Source organism: Scyliorhinus canicula, chromosome 18, assembly GCF_902713615.1.
Source record: "Scyliorhinus canicula chromosome 18, sScyCan1.1, whole genome shotgun sequence".
Classification (NCBI taxonomy): Eukaryota; Metazoa; Chordata; class Chondrichthyes; order Carcharhiniformes; family Scyliorhinidae; genus Scyliorhinus; species Scyliorhinus canicula.
The window spans coordinates 13,879,502-13,899,965 of NC_052163.1; the positions used below are offsets into that span (position 1 = coordinate 13,879,502).

Below are 20,464 nucleotides of genomic sequence, written 5' to 3' on the forward strand. Positions count from 1 at the left end.
ATCTTTTTTAGCATTTGTTACAAATCTGCCTAGCAACAGCAATAAACAAAATTAACAAAACAAAGAGGATGTCCAGCAATAGGTAGACATTTGCCTTGGGACAGCAATAGACAGTATTTCCAAAGGCCCTATTGATATGTGTCGTTCCCAAAAACGAGACTAGACGGCCATCTAGATAATAATTAGATGTGAATAGTTTGTGAGGAGAAACAGCTGATAGACGGTTGGGAAGATCCATGGGGTCTACATACGTTATGCATAGTCAAGCTGATAGGGGCAGACAGCCAAAAACGCAGAAGGCATAATCAAAGAGGAACAAAGGACGTGCGCAAGGCTCAGCCTGACGCAACTAAAAGTGGTACATAGAGCCCACTTAACAAGAAACCGTATGAGTAGGTTCTTCCCGGACGTGGAGGACAGATGTGAACGGTGCCAAAGAGGCCCGGCCAACCACGTCCACATGTTCTGGTCTTGCCCCAGACTTGTGGAGTACTGGACAGCCTTCTTCGAGGCCATGTCCAAAGTGGTGGGGATGAGGGTGGAACCATGCCCGAAAGTGGCGGTCTTCAGGGTCTCGGACCAGCCAGATCTATTCCTGGGGAGGAGGATGGACGCCCTTGCTTTTGCCTCCCTGATCGCCCGCCGTAGAATCCTGTTTGGCTGGCGGTCAGCAGCACCACCCAGAGCTGCAGACTGGCTGTCCGACCTCTCGGAATCTCTCCAAATGGAGAAAATCAAATCTGCCATCCAAGGGTCAGACGACGGCTTCCACAGAACGTGGGAGCCATTCACGCAACTGTTCCGGGACCTGTTTGTGGCCAACGAACAAGAGGAAGAATAACCGGGTGGCCAAGAATCAGGGGAAAATGGTCGGGAGAAGGTCGCCGGGGCATGGAGGGGAGAGATGGACTGGGAGAGGAGGAAAGGGGGGGACCGGCTAGACCCGAGGAGGGAGGGGCGAAACACCGGGGGGGGGGGGGGGGGAGAGCTAAACCTGGGGAGAGGGAGGCGAACCATTGAGGGAGAGGGACGGGAGAGCAGGGCCGGCGGGAGAGCAGGGCCGGCGGGAGAGCAGGGCCGATGGGAGAGCAGGGCCGGCGGGAGAGCAGGGCCGACGGGAGAGCAGGGCCGACGGGAGAGCAGGGCCGACGGGAGAGCAGGGCCGACGGGAGAGCAGGGAAGCGGGAGCCGGAGGGAGGGCACGGGATGCCAGAACGTGCATGACATCTCCAGGAGCGGGGAACGAGGAAACTAGAGATGGAGGACGGGAGGAGCGGCAGAAGCGGGGGCGAGCGTGGGACGGCAGCGTGACCCGTCCGGGAGGGGCGGGTGACAGCAACACACAGCACAGCCAAATATCGCACACTGTGATTTTCTCCCCGGCACCCAAATGTGTGTTTGCCCCCCCCCCCCCCCCCCCCAACCACCCTGCAGGCAGTCGCCTACTTACGTGGTGTGGATAATTTTGCCAGATGTACAGAGCAGCCGCTGTCGAGCTGGTGCACAATACTCCACCAGTTATTCTATTTCATATTTTATTGTATTTTTTTTATGTTTAGGTGTGCCCTTCTCCTCTAAGTATGTATATATGTTTCTTATTCTGTGTACATAACAGTAATTATACCTTGTTCAAAAACCCAATAAAAACATTTATTAAAAAAAAGAGGAACAAAGGTATGGTTGACCAGACCCTGAGAAGCCAGGGGGGCAGTTAACATCTAGCAGTCTCAAGAAAACGGACAAGCCAACTGGGAGACCTTTGCTCAGAAGAGACCTACTTGGAGGAACTTCCTGATTGAAGGGTCACAATTCATCGAGGGTACCCGACGGCAAAAGGAGGCCAGGAAAAGGAGCCTGAGAAAGGAATGCCAGCAATCTAGAGTCCAAGGACCGATCCCACCTCGCAGAAACACCTGCCAAGCGTGTGGTTGAAGATGCAGCCACCAAGCCTGAATGCTAGATTTTTCAGCGAGCAGCCTAGAGATCAAGTTTACATGCAACAAGCCTCAAGCTCTTAGAGCCACGGCTGTTTTCAATATCTTCGCTGGACCAGGAAAGACACTTCCCAGACTTGAGTATCATCCCTGTATTGTGTGGTAAATATAAGCTGGTTATTTAATGTGGATGTTGTTTGGGGAAAACGGGGAAGTCTCGCAGAATTCAGGTATTGTAGATACCTTTTAGAACAAGGGGCCTGGTGTTTAGTAATTCGTACATCTTAATTGCACGAGAATAGTCATGTTTGTGTGTATTTGTCTTTACTTTAATAAACAGTCTTTAGACTGGGTTGTTTATTCCCACTGGGGTTTCTCTCGTCTCCTCACATTAAAACAAAATAAAACGATATTCCCCCACGATCCAGTGTTCCAAGTTGGGATGCTCTATCAAATATCAGCGTGCTGTGTGACATTATGTAGTGCCTTTTTCAGGACAACTCAAGATGTCCCCAGTTAAACACCAAGTGCAGCTACTGTTATCACAATGGGAAATGTGGCAACTAACCTATGGGCAGCAAGATCCTACCTACTACTAACAAAAAGTTATTTCAAAATTTAGCAACTTCAAGGAATTCAAGTGCAACCATGGACTTTCCAGGTTAATGCACATCTTTGAATATATTTATTTTGAACTCATACTTCACCTTGTATTATGGAACTATTTTGAATGGATGCATTTCCAGAACATGCTAGACTCCTCTTCTTCAGAGTCCAGCCTATTTCCAAAACCTGGCAAATTCCACAGCACTGCCAAAGGCCTAGTTATTTGAAGATCAGGACTGTTCCTTGTGTTCCTGGTCATAATACCCCAAACATTTCCGTGTGAAATTAAAGCGGTCCTGGAATTTTAACGCTCACAGTGAGATACAAGTGCAAGTCTGTCGGCCTTAAATTACATTCTTGATTTTAAATACAGCAAGCCCCATGCAGCAGTGAGTTGAAGCTGAATGGATCTTCAAGGGTTCAGATCAGTTTGGGTAAAAACAATGATCTGAAACTAGATCATTCAATGAGTGGACAGGCACTACAGAGGAGGAACACAAGATTAAGCAGCACTGGAAAGCACAATTTATCATCCGATAATGAATTCTATTTTGCGCAACAGAAAATCCTCTGGTGGCATGATGCAAGAATTGCAACCTCCCACTACGATGATTTAGAGTGACAGTGTTATGAAATATTTCATCCACAAATGTTAACTAAGAAAAGTACAAACTTTTGGTTTGACGGACACCACGATGAATCAGCAATTCTGTCACATTTCACATCATAAATTCTATATCTTTTTTTAATGACTACTTATTAGACGTCACTTTAAATTTGTTTTACTGTGTGCTTAGTGCTCTTGAACTGAGGTTGAAGTATGGATTGCGTATGGCTGGTGGGGAGAGAAATAACATTTTGACGATCATACGAATGAACAGTAGGCCATTTGGTCCCTACAGACAGCTCTTCCATTTGATAGGAAGATGGCTGATCGGATTGTGAGCTCAGCTTTACTTTCCTGCCAACCCTCAAACTATTGACTCCCTTGTTAATCAAGAATCTATCTAACTGAAGGGACATTTTATCTGAATCATTTTCAAAGATCTAGCCTTATGTTTTGATCCTCTTCATCAGTTCCTGAAGTGGTTAAAAATCATTGACTGCAGCTAAATTCCTGCGAGGCCGCTAGAGCCGTCTCACAGCTGCAATAACAGTGAACAAGGGGCCTCGTTGATAGCACACGGGAAAGCTGCAACTCGTATCACTGCTGTCCAGACAACAGCTCAGGACTGTAAATGCGTCCAAATGGGGGCAATAACTCACTCCTTAGGGGCCAGACACTCAAGAACTCTAAACATATGTTTATTAATAGTTTAGCTGTGTACATACCTTGCTAACCGTCGGCTATCGTAATTAGGAGATACTTAAAATATTAGTTGTGTTTGCATATCGATTAACTTCTAAATGTACAATTTTGATTGGTGAATGCAAATTAATTGTAACTGAAACTGCAAGGTATAATTGTTGCTGTATTCCTTTGTTCAGGGAGCTGGCAGACCACACGGTGGATGACTAGCCGCCATGCTATGGTTTGAAATACAGGCCATTTCAAAACTCATGAGAGAGGTAGACTGTAGCCGAATAGCTGCACTTCCTCCCACAATATTCACCGCCACTGCCGGCATTGGTCATGAGATTAGTCGGTGGAAATATGGTTCAGCAGCTCTTCTCAGTCCACTGAAATGGAAGCTGGAGATTCAGTGAGCGGATGAAACCTCACATCCAAGTTATGAATGCTAGTGCAGCTTGACTTGCATTATTAAACTTAGTCCAGAATAGTGTCTTATTATTAAAGCCAAGAGGGTAGCCCGGTGACATAGTGGTTAGCTCTGCTGCCTCAAGGTGCCGAGGAGCCGGGTTCAATCCCGGCCCCGGGGTCACTGCCCATGTGGAGTCTGCACATTCTCCCTGTGCCAGATTGGTCTCACCCCCAGAACCCAAAGATGTGCAGGATAGGTGGATTGTCCCGCTATATTGCCCCATTATTGGAAAAAAGATTTTAAAATATATTTTTTTAAATTAGTGAAGCCAAGCGAACATATAGTTAATATTCTGTTATCAACTGACATTTTCTATATTGGTATTCTGCTCCTCCTGTTTGCCTCTCACTTACAATGAAACTTGAATTTCAGCTTATAGCTATAGCTACAAAGTCCAATTTGTGCTCCAAACGTTAGAACGCAAAAGGTCACTTAGCAATTAAGTGAGCTAATGACAGTACAGAAGTGACTCGATTCAACCTCAATATTTTTAAAAATTCTTTCATGGGGTAGGCGCGTAATAGGCTAGGTAGGCATTTGCTGCTCATTCCCACTTGCCCTTGGGAATGTGGTGGTGAATCACTGCAGTCTTCTTGAATCACTGCAGTCTGTTTAGTTTAGGTTGGGAGTTCCAAAGTTTTGAACCAGCAGAATCAGGATGGTGCGTGGTTTGAAGAAGAACATGGATTTCCCCATGCGCCTGCCGTCCTTATCCTTCTAGCTGGGAGAGGTCACTGGTTTGAAAGCGGCTGTCAAAGGAGGCGCGGTTAGTTGCTGTGATGTATCTTGTATTTAGTACACACTGCTGCTGCTGTCCGTGCTGCATGGAGTGAATGTTTAAGTTAGTGAATGGGGTGCCAATCAAACAGGTTGCTTTAGCTTGGATGGTTTGAGCTGGTTGTTGGAGTTGCACTCATCCAAGCTAGCGGATGTTATTCCATCACACTTGTATTCCACCATGGATGTTGCGTCAATGGTGGATGGCCTTTGGAGAGTCAGGGAGACATTTACTCGCAGAATTCCCAGTCTTTGACCTGCTCTTGCAGCCACAGTATTTATATGGCTTTCCAGTTAATTTTTTTTAAAATAATTTGGAGTAACCAATTAATTTTTTCCAATTAAGAGGCAATTTCGCGTGGCCAATCTTTGGGTTGGGAGGCCGAAACCCACGCAAACACGGGGAGAATGTGCAAACTCCACATGGGCAGAGACCCGGAGCCGGGATCGAACCTGGGACCTCGGCGCTGTGAGGCTAACCACTGCGCCACCGCGTTGCCCTTGCTCAGTTCATTTTTGACCATGGCAACCCCCAGGACTTTAATGGTGGGGAGTTCAGTGGTGGTAATGTACCCGTACCAGCCTCCCCGAACAGGCGCCGGAATGTGGCGACTAGTGGCTTTTCACAGTAACTTCATTTGAAGACTACTTGTGACAATAAGCGATTTTCATTTTTTTCATTTCATTTCATTAATGCCATTGAATGTCATGGGGAAATGATTAAATTCTCTTTTGTTGGAGAAGGTCATGCTAGGAATTTCTGGTGCAGGTGTTACTTGCCACTTATCAGCCCAAGCCTCAATTTGTTCAGGTTTTGCTGCATTTGGATAAGTGAATAAGGAGATGTGAATGGTATTAAACACTGTAATCATTAGTGAACATCCCCACTTTAACCTTATGGTCCAGGGAAGGTGAAAGCTGGCTGAGCCTTGGACACTACCAAGTAACTCCTGTAGTGATATCCTGATTGGCCTCCAACAAGCACGGGCATCTTCTTTTGTGTTAACTCTTAACCACTGGCGAGTTCCCCCATATTCCCAGTGACTTCAATTTTGCTCGAGCTCCTGGATGCCACACTCTATCAAATACTGCCTTGATATCAGGGTGTGATTAGAGAGAGCAACACAAGAAAAAATACATGAAAGTATTTTTAAAATTCATACAACTTAAGCTCTAACGCCTTAATGCGAATTTCTTCCATCTTCACCTTTTCTAAGCACAAGTTTTCTGATACACATTTTTTGAAAACTTTTTCCATATTTGTTCCTAATTAAGAAATCCCATGTGAGTTTCTCCAACTGTTACACCAGTAATGCCGAAGGCTTCTTGTGAGATTGTGATTTTAAGCAACTGCTTGCTGTGTTTCCATGCCCAGCTACAGCTAGCTGATGACTACAAAGGTTTAATGTGAAATTAATTAGGGCAGGAGGTTGGAAGAGAATTTCAAGAGTTGCTAAAGTGACAATTTGCAACACTGCTGATGATTGTGTGCATCTCTAATAATATCAAACCACTGATCAATACTAATCTATAACAGATTTATTAATGAAATAAATTCTAACATTTTTACTTGTGATGCATAGGACCGCACACAATTAGAGCAGGGAAGGCAGTCATTCGTTTATATCTGTCCATACCAGCATTTGCACTGCAGCAACTCACCAAGGTTCCTTAGACGGCACCTTCCAAACCCACTACCACTACCATCTAGGACGGGCATTGTCGAAGTCGGGGGCACGACCCGCAGGTGGGTTTCGGGGGGGTTGCGGAGCCGTCCGTCGCAGCACTCCCGATCACACAAATCCGCGCGCAACAGCCGGCTTTTAATAATGCCGGCTGCGAGCGGCCTTGAAAATGGCTGCGAACATACAAAAAAATGCGGCCGCACTGCGCATGCGCAAAATTCTGCACAAGCACACCGATGAGCAGGCGACATACGCATAGCGGCCGCATTTTTTGAAATCTGGTCGCAGCCTTTTTGAAGGCCGTTCACAGCCAGCATTGTTAAAAGCCAGCTACACAAAGTTCGGAGCATGATGTGATTTGGTTGCTTTCTGAACTTTAATGCTGATGAAGTGGAAGTCTCTTACTCCAAGAATGGTGAGTGATCCAAAGATGGTTTCACGCAGCTGTAACTTGAACCAAGAGATGTCAACTTCTTTAATCTTGATTTTTAAAAATGACAAAACAAAGTGCCTGCAGGTCGTATTTGGAAGCTTTATCAATTAATTGATTTTTAAGTGTCTTTTATTTTTTTACATTTTTAATTGTAATGTTTAGGTGAAATGTGGTGAACCTCCAATTTCTAGAGGATGACAACATTTTCAGTTTCTGCATCCCCCGCCGAACTTGTAAAAAAAAAGCTACGGCTATTGCCTGTGAATTTGCGCAATCGAAGACGCAGAAGATTTTTTTTTTTTAAATTGGATGTAATCTTCCTGCCTGAAGGGAGGCAGAGAGAAGCCCCCCCCCCCCCCCCCCCCCGAACATTGACATCATGTGCTTTAGGCTCGATTGTGATTCTTCCATTTTGTCAGCAGTAACAAGGTAAGGCAAGATGGTGGGTCGTAAAGATCGGTCGGGTTGGGTCTCGAAGGTTGGCCGGTTGGTAAAAATGGGTCCCTAGAGAAAAAGTTTGAAAAACGCTGATCTAGGACAAGAGCAGCAGATACCTAGGAGCCATACCACCTGGAGGTTCCCCTCCAAGTCACTCGTCACCCTGACTTGGAAATATATCACCATTCCATCACTGTCGCTGGGTAACATCCTGGAACTCCCCCTCTAACAGCAGTAGGTGCCTCAAAGACTGCAGCAGTTCAAGAACTCAACCCGCCGCCACCTTCTGAAGGGCAACTAGGGATGGCCAATAAATGCTGGCCTAACCAGCAACGCTCACATCCCGCAAATGAATTTTTTAAAATTCCTACAGCAACCCAAAATTAGTCATACTGACCATATCTAAACCAACAGCTCTACATTTTCCTTTGCTCCAAATGTTTCTGCACCTTTATCCTCGATGATGAAATGGCTCCTGCCTCAAACACTCCCGATGGCAAAATGTTCCATGTTGCAACACCAAGCAAAGTCGATGAAAAGTTTATGAACGTCTCTCTTCACTTTCTCGCTGACAATTTTAAATTTAAGCCCCCCTTATTGCTATGCCCCCCCCTTCCCTACCAGAGCAAAGCCGATATCTGATAAAAGAGTAAAGTACTCTAGATGTTGGAAATACCAAAGCAGAAAGTTCGAGGAATATTCTGTGGGATTTGCAGCATCTGTGGAGAGAGAAGCAGAGTTGACAATTCAGGTCAATGGCCCTTTGCCAACTCAGATGTCCGCAGCTGCACATGGAAGATCAGCACAGTGATTATGTTACTGGAATAGTAATCCTGAGGCCTGGAGATTTCAGTTTAAATTCCACCATGGCAGTTGGAAAATTTATATTCAGTTAATAAGTTTGGAATAAAAAGCATGTTAATAATTATGGCCATCAAAACTATAGGATCATCGTAGACAAAAAAATCTGGTTCATTAATGTCCTTTAGGAGGAGGAAATTTGCTGCGCTTGTTAGTTGTGTGACTCCAGACCCACAGCAAAAGTGACACATTCTTAGCTGCCCTCCGAAATGGCTTAGCAAGGCAGTCCGTTTCACCCAACCATGATAGAGAGGCATTAGACTTAACAATGCTGTGGGTGTTCTTACACTACAAGAGCTGTGTGGTGATCCAAGAAGGTACCTCACCACCGCCTTCCCAAAAGCAATTAGGGAAAAGATGCCAGCCTTGCCACTGCCACCCACATCGCATGAACGAATGAAATGAGCATTCTCATATTCCAGGTTCTTGAAATCTGTCACTGTTTAAAAATAAGGGGCCGCCCATCCAAAAGAGAGATGAGATTAAATGTCTTCTCTCAGAGGGTCAAGTGTGTTTGGAATCGGGCAGCACGGTGGCGCAGTGGTAGCACTGCAGTCTCACGGCGCCAAGGTCCTAGGTTCGATCCCGGCTCTGGGTCACTGTCCGTGTGGAGTTTGCACATTCTCCCCGTGTTTGCGTGGGTTTCGCCCCCCACAACCCAAAGATGAGCAAGGTAGGTGGATTGAACACGCTAAATTGCCCCTTAATTGGAAAAAATGAATTGGGTACTCTAAATTTAAAAAGAAAAAAAAAAAAGTGTGTTTGGAACACTTCCTGAACAGGTGGTGCAAGCAGAGTTTTCCTAGTAAGCAAGGGGGTGATCGGGGGTGGAGAGGTAAGCAGATTTTAGGTTGTTGTCACATCAGCAAATCAGATCTTTTTAAATGGTGGAGAAGGCTTAAGGGGCCTAATGGCCTATCCTGTTCCTTGTTGGTATATTCCTACGTCCATTAGTACAATTCATTGGGCAAATCTTGAATGACTGTGCCTGCAAGATCTGGAGGCTGAAGGATCAAATCCACTATGCATTCCTCCATGGCGTTAAATGAGGAAATGTCAACATTTGGCATTTAACGGCACACAAATTGGAAACAAGAAATTACTTCAAAGCTAACCAGGCACTTGGGAGTCTCTGGGAGTCTCTGCACCTTCAGTGGGTTTGCACTTATTTTAGTTTTGAATCGCCTCACCACCTATGTGATCCACACAGTAACTGAGGAAAATAGAATGCTGCTCAAACTCAAAGTTGATGGTACTTTTCTTACCTCCCGAGGCTGCAAGACACCATAGGAAATTAACAAGAACAGCACACTGCAATTCCATTGGCTTCTGAATACCGATCATTTGGCCACCACATCATTCACCCCTTTTGAACAAAGCGACTCAATAACACCCAGAGGAGACAGTAGTGCAGTGGTATTGTCGCCTGGCTAGTAATCCTGAAACCCAGGGTAATGCTCTAGGGACCTGGGTTTGAATCCCGACAGGGAAGATGGTGCAATTTCAATTCAATAAAAAAATCTGGAATTAAAAGTTTAATGATGAAATGAAAACATGGTAGACTGTCATAAAAACCCATCTGATTCCATGTGTCCTTTAGGGAAAGAAATGTGTCATCTTTACCTGGTCTGGCCTACATGTGACTCCAGGCCTACAGTAATGCAGTTGACTCTTATATGCCCTCAGAGATGGCCAATAAATACTGGCCCAGCCACGTCTACATCCCATAAACGAATAAAGAAAAAAAAACTCAAAGGGATGCATAGTAGAGGTGAAGATTGACACGTGGAAAGACAGACCACAAGAAAAACAGAGGACACAAAAGAGTCTGATGCAAGGTTGTAAGCAAATAAATGATTCTCAGGTGTCCTGCCCTGACATATAGGATACGAGTACGTCAAGCATTTTTGGATATTCGGCATGGTATGAGTAGCAAATTACTGTTGTTCTGTGAGACAACATCTGAGATAGGTTTAAGTAATTGCATGAGAGATAAAGTGGTAGCTGCAGAAATATCTACAAACCGTTTGAGAAGAGTTCCATTTAAGTCGGTCAATTTAATATGGGAGAGACTGCAGATCCAGAGAGGCAATCTGAAGAGGTTAACATTTACCTGCAGAAAACATTTATTGGCAAGAATTTTTTTTAATGTTGTTCTTAGGATGGGAGTGGCGCTGACAAGGCCAGCGTTTATTGCTCATCCTTAATCGTCCTCGAAACGGTGTTGGTGTGCTGCCTTCTTGAAGCAATGAATTCCATCTGGTGTTGGTAAACTCAATGTTGTTAGGGAGAAAATTCCAGGATTTTGATCATTGTTTGTAAAAACAAAAAATATTAGTTTAATTTTTCCAATATACCTGCATCCTTAATAATTAGATCCCCATTTGAGTGACCCAGCCCTTCACTGTTTACAACTTAATTAACCAGCTATTGTGCACACTTCAATGAAAAGACGGAGAGCAAAACTCACCAGCGCAATGCTATTTTGATAGGTGTAGTAAGACAGGAAGTGAAAAGGTCTGCTGGTAAATCTGGATTCATGGGCAGAAGTTCAGTGGCCTCGCAGGCAGCCAGTTGGATACAGTTCTTCATCGATGGCGGCAAAGGCATCTGTGCAAGCGGATGATTTGGATTGATAGCTGCAACCTGAAAGATTAAGGCTGTTATTCAAAACTCTTCAGGTCGTGGAATTAATTATAACTCACTGGCTTCAACGTAAGAACTTGCATTCATCTTATCAACTGCACAGTAAAAATCTTATATGAGAGGCATTTTCAGTTATCAAAGGATCATGCCAATTTACTGATCACAAGATAATAATTACAAACTTCATTTTCAACCAATGCATTCTGCATTGTAACAACCTAACATTAAAACAGCAATGACAACAAGTCATTTACACAGTGGCACGCTTTTCAGGTAATACAACAGGAAGCAAGTGAGATTATATATCAATGTTGGCAACCTTCGAACCCACAAAAAGATCCCTCCAAAAATGTGGGGTGACTGATGCGGCCAGCGTAAAAGTGAATGGCTGTCGTGAGTGGTCACAGCTTTGACCCTCACCACATGGGTGTGCTGTGTGTGGATGTCTTGAACTCCTATGCATCTTTACCTTACTGCCCATATTACCCTTGCACCCAGTTATAACAATAAACATCCATTTACGGGGTGCAAAATTGAGAATGCCTACTCATACAAGTAGCAGTTGAAAAGGCTGACTTGCACGCTGGGTATTGCAAAAACATGATTTTTGGCGTTGAGAAAAATGTCTTGTACATTAGGTCAACTTACATGCCGTGATCTACGGCATATGCCCACATGAATTAATGTCCTCAGCTTGTAAGCTGGTCAGAAACTTTGGGATAAATATTAAAGCATTGTCGTTCTTCGTTTAGCATTCTAAGAGAGCTTCTGCTTAAAATGTATGCCCGCAAAAAGTTCATTTCTTTCTTTCTTTTCTCCTTTTACTCAAGATGCTTCTAGGGTATTGTTCTACAATAGGTGCTTCACCTATTCACCCACACTTCATGTGAAAACCTGGACAAAGTCTTGAAAGGCTTCTCAAGCAGGAGGGATATTAGAGCCAAGGTTGACCCAGCTCTCCCCCAACAGCCACACATGCATTTTCCAATAGGTAAACCTGGGCAGCGATCCAAAGCCGCAATCTTGCTACTTGGAGAATGCACTTGAGATTTGGCTCAAGGAATTCATCTCTTAAAATGTGATTTCATTTACACAACTAATTTGCCTTTAAATAACAGTAATTGTACCAATGGCACCAAAGTACATAACAAATGAAGAGCTCACTTCCTTTTTTAAAGTTTTTTTATTTTTCCAATTAAGGTGCGAGGGCAATCCACTACGTTGCACATCTTTGGGTTGTGGGGGTGAGACCCATGCAGACAGGGGGAGAAAGTGCAAAAGAGTTCACCTTCTAAAGCACTGTCTGCAAGCGAGCTACAGAAAAGAAAGCACCAGACACGTGACAGTATAAAAAAAGTAAATCAATATACCAGGAGCTCTCATACAAATAAAATGATATAGAAAGTTAGAAGAAAACTTGTGAATTCTACCTAGTTAATAACACCACATAACTCAGTTATGATTATGCAAAACAGATTTATCACCTGTTTATGGTACAAAATCTACATATGTAAATTTAACAAGGTGATGATCAAACGCATCATTACCAACAGAATTTAAAAATCAACACTGCACACACGCAAGTGCTTCATCACACATACAACAAAGGACGTGAAGGATTTTTAAGAGCCTGTTCATACAGAAAACAAGCACAGTTCAGTCTCACTCAGGTGACATTTAAAACAGTATTCCCGTCAGTCGTATGAGATTCAAGGAGCTGCTGAGGTCATCGTGCAATAATTTTTGTGATGCTGACATTCGTTGAAAGCCAGTTCCACAAGTTCGTGGAAAACAAAGTAAGTGAGCAATTTGATCTGAAATTTTTAGCATGACAGGCTGTTTTCCTCTTTAATGGTTTTCTGAATTTCACATTAATGATTCAGTAAAGAGTTGCCCTCTGCCCTACTTTCTAATCTGTTTTGCTACAGGCACGGAGAACACACAAGGCCCAGATGTTCACGTTCTTTTATTGATCAATCAGCATCCTGAGGATTATTTATCAATTAAACAGTGCTCATTACAGATCTGAAACAATACAGTGCATCACAGTTCCAGTGTTGGCTGCAAATCAGAACCGATCCCCCGACAATATTACATATATACTTAGAAAATGCGTTTGAATGCCATTTCTAGAAGAGATGGGACAAAGAGCTTTTAGCAAGAGGCAGCACTGGCAGTACTAACCACAGGAGAGTGAAGGCAAAAGAGAAATTGGAGGTTCGCTGTAATGATTGTTATTCAAAACATGTGAAACCATTCATATTTCTGGAGGACAAAATATGGAAATTGCACAACAAATTAAATGAATGCAACCAAACAGCTCAATTTTAAAGGGAGAAAAATTGCCAATGACAAAATATACACTTGCAATATTTACAGAAGACTAATGAGGCACTTTGAATTGCTGCTTGAACATTTGAATGGAGACAATGCCTAGTGCATATGATAAATTTACTTACATATAAAATGTTGACATATTTGCAGTTCACACATTGAACCTATTAATCGGTCCTTTGGACTGTTCACACATTTACGAATACTGAAAAGTAATAAATATTCACCCATCAGCCCTGCACTCACTGAGCTACACTGCCTCCCAGCTTAGCAACGTCTCAATTTAAAAATTCTCACCCTTGTTTTCAAATCTCTCCATGGCCCGCACCTCCTTATCTCTGCAATGTCCTCCAGCCCCCAACCTTCAGATATCTGCCCTCTGGTTTCCTAAGCATGCTTAATTTTAACTGCTCCAACATTAGGGACCTTGTCTTCAGCTGCCTGGGCTCTAAATTCTGGAATTCCCTCCCTAAACCTCTCCACCGATTCTTCTCAGTTTTATGATGCTCCTTAAAACCTAATGCTTTGATCAAGCTTTTGGCCATCATCTCTGATATCTATGAAGTTTTGTGTCAAATTGTACTATATACCAGCGTCCTTCTACAAAAAACTTGTGACAGTGCTGGCACCGCACCTGCGGGAGATGTTCTGAAAAATGGCACCTCCGACAGTGCAGCTCTCCCTCAAAACTGAACAACAGTGCTGGGCTAGATTATGCACTCAAGCATAGGAACTGAGAGCTAATCCTTCTGATTCAGTAGGCAGAGTGCCACCACTGAGCCAAGGCTGACAGCTTACTGATGCGTTGATGTCTTCTAACCTCTAATGAACTAGGTAACCCAGCCATTATTCTCTAATATACACAGGAAAACACTACAGCAAAACTCACTAAATTTGCATAATTGGGCATACCGAATTGCACCGATGGCAGCTTCACGCTCAATTTTGGAAGCTCGCTGACGTTTCATATCAGAATCTAGAGTTCATGCATTTTATTTATAGAAAAATATCCTAAAACCATGAAATATGCATTGCTTCAGCTGGATCCTGCTTCCCAGAAGAAATCGTGAGGACCTCAGAGGAAATCATGAGGACTGTTTGTTTAACCAAACACAATGCAATAGCGATCAAATGTTTTCAGGGAGGATCAGGTGCTTAATACTGGAACAGTTTGATTCATGCATCGTTGCTCATTATGAGATTGATCAAACCTACATTTCAAAGGAAGCATCCTTTATCAATTGGGTTTCAAACCTAATGGAAAATCAGTATCAAGTTTTTTTTCTTATACAACAAAGATTAAGGACAAGAAATAGCCATTTGGCCACTGAATATGATCCCTAAAATACCTTACATTTCTTCCATCTTTGCATCAACTTAAAAGTGAACATCTCTCATGCTCTTTCTCTGACATTAGCTTAGAACATTCCACAGATTAAACTTTTAACATTCCGGGCTGAGGGCCAATCCATCGGTCGAAAGGAGAATCTAGTTTTGGTCAACAGGGTCAGAGATAAGAGTTGTGTAGCAGAATTGGTTCAAAATTTGAATGTTGGCTTCATGTCATGTAAATATGTTTGAAGAAATAGCATGGATAATTTATTAACTAAGATTTACACCTTGAATTGCAAAATGCTAGACCTTTCCCCCAAAATGAATGCAGTATGTAGTATTAAACCACCATCCAGCTTTCAACAAAATGGATCTGACAACCCATGGGATAGCACTTTACAGCCAATGCAGTGTTTCTCAACTTGGGATTATTGCTGAAAAAGAGAGAGACACGCCAGCAAAGCTTTTTGTTTGGCACGCATCAGGACCGCTCACAAGGTCGGCAGTAAAGGAAACAAATTATACGCATGAGAAAAGACTGCTGATTGATTGGCAAGTAGACTCTGAATGGTCGAGGCATTGCTGTGGAGAATGCAGCAGAGAACAGTTAACTGCCAAGTCTTTGTGAAAATTCAAACCAGGCAGGTCGACTCTGATTGATCAAGACATCGTCATGGGTTTCGATTGAATGTCTCCTTTTTTCAACAATACGCGAGCTCTATACTACCAAATGACTATTTTTGAACTGTTTGAGGGACAACCATTGTCCAGAACATTAGATCAACTATTCTTCATGGATTTGCTACATTGAACCGTGTTGGAGACAGTTCAGCTTCTCGGCCAAAATAAGGCATTTTGGATAATCCAGTATCCCTGCGTTGCACTGAAGGTTAAACAATGATCAGCATATTAATTATTGGATTGTCACAGTTTCCACTGCAGCTATTGTTTGCAGGCAAATAGGAATTCTTTATTTCCTACCACTGTACAGAATATATTTTCAATTACAACTTTGTTAACATAACACAACAGAAAGAAGAAAGGGAGCCTTCCACTTATACAATGTCTTATACAAGCTCAGAAGTTCCAAAGCCCTCTACTGCAATGAATAACATTTGAAATGTCGTCCCTGTTGCATTGTCAGAACAAGCCAGCTGCTTTGAATGTATGAAATGAAAAATGAAAATGAAAATCGCTTATTGTCACGAGTAGGCTTCAATGAAGTTACTGTGAAAAGCCCCTAGTCGCCACATTCAGGCGCCTGTTCGGGGAGGCTGTTACGGGAATCAAACCGTGCTGCTGGCTTGCCTTGGTCTGCTTTCAAAGCCAGTGATTTAGCCCAGTGTGCTAAACAGCCCCTGACTAAATCTGATGTTTGCAAAGGTAAGTCAGGATACTGTGGACAGCATTACTGCTTCTCCACAAAATAGAGGCACGGGAGCTTTCATCCCCATCTGAAAGCAGATACAAGGTCTTGGTTTAACTTTACATCCGAAAGACGTCACCTCCAACAATGCAACACTCCCTTGGCCTAGACATCTGTCCTCGAGCTTTTAGGGTGAGACTTGAACCCACAACCTCCTAACTCAAGAGTGAAAACTCTACCTCGTCACAGCTGACATGCATGCAACATCTGTATTCATTTAGAACTAGATGACCAGAGGCACACTCAGTTTTGTTGTTGTATATTAAGACCACAGTACTATATAACTGCTGAAGAAAATTCAATAATTCTCCAATGGCTCAGCTAGCTGAAGCAGTGAACAGGTGAGTCGAGAAATCTTTAGGGGGCAACAGAAAGCTACTAAAAAAGCTATAAAGAAGAGTAAGATAGAGTATGAGAGTAAACTTGCTCAGAATATAAAAACAGACAGTAAAAGTTTTTACAAATATATAAGACAAAAAAGAGTGGCTAAGGTAAATATTGGTCCTTTAGAGGATGAGAAGGGAGTTTTAATAATGGGAAATGAGGAAATGGATGAGGAACTGAACAGGTTTTTTGGGTCGGTCTTCACAGTGGAAGACACAAATAACATGCCAGCGACTGATAGAAATGAGGCTATGACAGGTGAGGACCTTGAGACGATTGTTATCACTAAGGAGGGAGTGATGGGCAAGCTAGTGGGGCTAAAGGTAGACAAGTCTCCTGGCCCTGATGGAATGCATCCCAGAGTGCTAAAAGAGATGGCTAGGGAAATTGCAGATGCACTAGTGATAATTTACCGAAATTCACTAGACTCTGGGGTGGTCCCGGTGGATTGGAAATTAGCAAACGTGACGCCACTGTTTAAAAAAGGAGGTAGGCAGAAAGCAGGAAATTATAGGCCAGTGAGTTTAACTTCGGTAATAGGGAAGATGCTGGAATCTATCATCAAGGAAGAAATTGCGAGGCATCTGGATAGAAATTGTCCCATTGGGCAGACGCAGCATGGGTTCGTAAAAGGCAGGTCGTGCCTAACTAATTTAGTGGAATTTTTTGAGGACATTACCAGTGCAGTAGATAACGGGGAGCCGATGGATGTGGTATATCTGGATTTCCAGAAAGCCTTTGACAAGGTGCCACACAAAAGGTTGCTGCATAAGATAAAGATGCATGGCATTAAGGGTAAAGTAGTAGCATGGATAGAGGATTGGTTAATTAATAGAAAGCAAAGAGTTGGGATAAATGGGTGTTTCTCTGGTTGGCAATCAGTAGCTAGTGGTGTCCCTCAGGGATCCGTGTTGGGCCCACAATTGTTCACAATTTACATTGATGATTTGGAGTTGGGGACCAAGGGCAATGTGTCCAAGTTTGCAGATGACACTAAGATGAGTGGTAAAGCGAAAAGTGCAGAGGATACTGGAAGTCTGCAGAGGGATTTGGATAGGTTAAGTGAATGGGCTCGGGTCTGGCAGATGGAATACAATGTTGACAAATATAAGGTTATCCATTTTGGTAGGAATAACAGCAAACGGGATTATTATTTAAACGATAAAATATTAAAGCATGCCGCTGTTCAGAGAGACTTGGGTGTGCTAGTGCATGAGTCACAGAAGGTTGGTTTACAAGTGCAACAGGTGATTAAGAAGGCAAATGGAATTTTGTCCTTCATTGCTAGAGGGATGGAGTTTAAGACTAGGGAGGTTATGTTGCAATTGTATACGGTGTTAGTGCGGCCACACCTGGAGTATTGTGTTCAGTTTTGGTCTCCTTACTTGAGAAAGGACGTACTGGCGCTGGAGGGTGTGCAGAGGAGATTCACTAGGTTAATCCCAGAGCTGAAGGGGTTGGATTATGAGGAGAGGTTGAGTAGACTGGGACTGTACTCGTTGGAATTTAGAAGGATGAGGGGGGATCTTATAGAAACATTTAAAATTATGAAGGGAATAGATAGGATAGATGCGGGCAGGTTGTTTCCACTGGCGGGTGACAGCAGAACTAGGGGGCATAGCCTCAAAATAAGGGGAAGTAGATTTAGAACTGAGTTTAGGAGGAACTTCTTCACCCAAAGGGTTGTGAATCTATGGAATTCCTTGCCCAGTGAAGCAGTTGAGGCTCCTTCATTACATGTTTTTAAGGTAAAGATAGATAGTTTTTTGAAGAATAAAGGGATTAAGGGTTATGGTGTTCGGGCCGGAAAGTGGAGCTGAGTAAGATCAGCCATGATCTCATTGAATGGCGGAGCAGGCTCGAGGGGCCAGATGGCCTACTCCTGCTCCTAGTTCTTATGTTCTTATGTTCTTATGAGAAGGCGCAAAGTTTAACTCTTGCTCGCTGTTAAGTTAATCATCGTAGAGATACTGTGCCTACAAATGGCCTGTGTTTAATTGGGGTGGATTGTAACCAAAGTTCCAACCCTGACACTATTAAGCAATTCCTGCTGGAGCTGCCTGTGAACAACGGGAGTAGGACAAAATTGGGTCCAAGTGCAGTGCCCCTGCAACAAAATAAGGCGTTAACATTCAGATTGGATTCACATGAATAAAAGACTACTTCATCAATGCAAAAGATGAAATCACACTCCAGCAAGGAATTTAAGTCTTCAGCACGAGAAAAGAAAACTGGCAGAGAGACAGTCAGCAGGTGAGAAAAGAAAATGCTATCACTAAATGTTCTCCTCATTGTTTATACTAGAGCAAAACCAACTTTGATATGGTTCAAAATGCAATCAAACTTAAAAGGATGAATTCACAAAATTTTCTAATGCTTTTAACGTGAAGTTAAAAGAGGTATAAACTTTTTGAGTTGGGTATGTTTTCATATACATTGCGCTAATATATTAGGATAACAGAAATCATTTTGATCCCGCATAATGAATTAGCGGATACTGGTGACTAAATACGATTAATAGCCACACAACACCTACAATTAGAACTTTCTAATTTAAATGCAACTCTCTCCCACTCGGAACTATTGAAAACATCCATCATGTCGCTTCTTAGAGCAGCTTTGGATGGCAGATCATAGATTATAAACATTGGGAAAAAGTAATCAAGATGTGGTTTTATCTTAATATCAAAATAAAGGTGGATGTTATGTTTTGCACATTGACATTAAAGCATAGGACACTTTATCCTGACCGTGTGCAATAATGTTAAGAATGTTTCTCTCATTACTCTTTTGAGTACAAGAGAGTTGCCATTTGGCACCATAGGGGTCACAGTGATTTGAATGGTTGAGGAAGCGCAATAGGTAACCAAATCATAACATTTCAACTGCCCAATCACCAATATCGTTTACATGAAATTGATGATAATTAAGAATGAATCACCTGCACAATGTTATATAACTCACCCGATGCTTTAAGTTTAACCACTTTGCACGTATTTGCCAACAGTTGGACCACAATTTCAAATTTGATGAACTTTTGCAAACTACTCTCACACTCTCAAATTAGTTTTCCTTGACACGCTATTCCCTGAGAACCATCCAAATGGCATAGCAAGGGCCAACAGATTCTCTACAACAGGCACTGTCAAACTCGGAGGTGTGACCCACGGGCAGGTGTCGCGAGGGTCACCGAGCCGTCCATCACGGTGCTGCCGCTCACGCAAATCCGCGCGCAACAGCCGCAGCAGCCGGCTTTTAATAATGCCGGCTGCAAGCACCCTTCAAAATGGCCAGGAACGGATGAAAAAAATTTGGCTGCACTGTGCATGCTTGCGCAGTGCGGCCGCATTTTCTTATATGGTCGCAGCTATTTTTGTTCCAAGTTCGCGCGGCCAAAGGGACCATTGGGGCCAAAGGAACCCAAAACCATTTCCTCCATTTTTGTCAGCAACAAACAAGGTGGTCGTGCAGGTTGGCCGGCGTGCGTTCTCGAAGGTCGGCCGGTATGGGTCGCGAAGGTAAAAACGGGTCCCCGGAAAAAGAAAGTTTGAAAAACACTGCTCTACAATACAGTAACGAAAACTCCATTACACAGCTCACTGGGTGCAATTAACAACTAGGCAGAATGCCAATAAAATTGAGATTCAAAACCTGTGCTTTGTTCACAAAAGTCCCAGAATTTTAGAAGCATTTCAATAAAATTAGTTTAGTCAATCTTGGGGTGGGACCGGAAATTCCCGCCCGAGGTCAACGGACCTTTACATGGTCCCCATCCAGTCCGTGGAGATCTTGCGGCGGGTGTGGCTGAAAATTCCAGCCCATAATATATTCATTAGATATGCACA

General features: G+C 43.2%; 1 protein-coding gene across 1 annotated transcript in view; it reads right to left on the bottom strand.

Moving 5' to 3' along the window:
* The window catches only part of rptor (regulatory associated protein of MTOR, complex 1), a 415,805-nt gene that overhangs the window by 241,377 nt on the left and 153,964 nt on the right, over positions 1-20,464 (bottom strand). Inside the window, exon 6 of the mRNA XM_038778271.1 lies at positions 10,968-11,143. Coding sequence (XP_038634199.1) covers positions 10,968-11,143 — 176 coding nt within the window. The remainder of the gene's footprint in view (positions 1-10,967; positions 11,144-20,464) is intronic.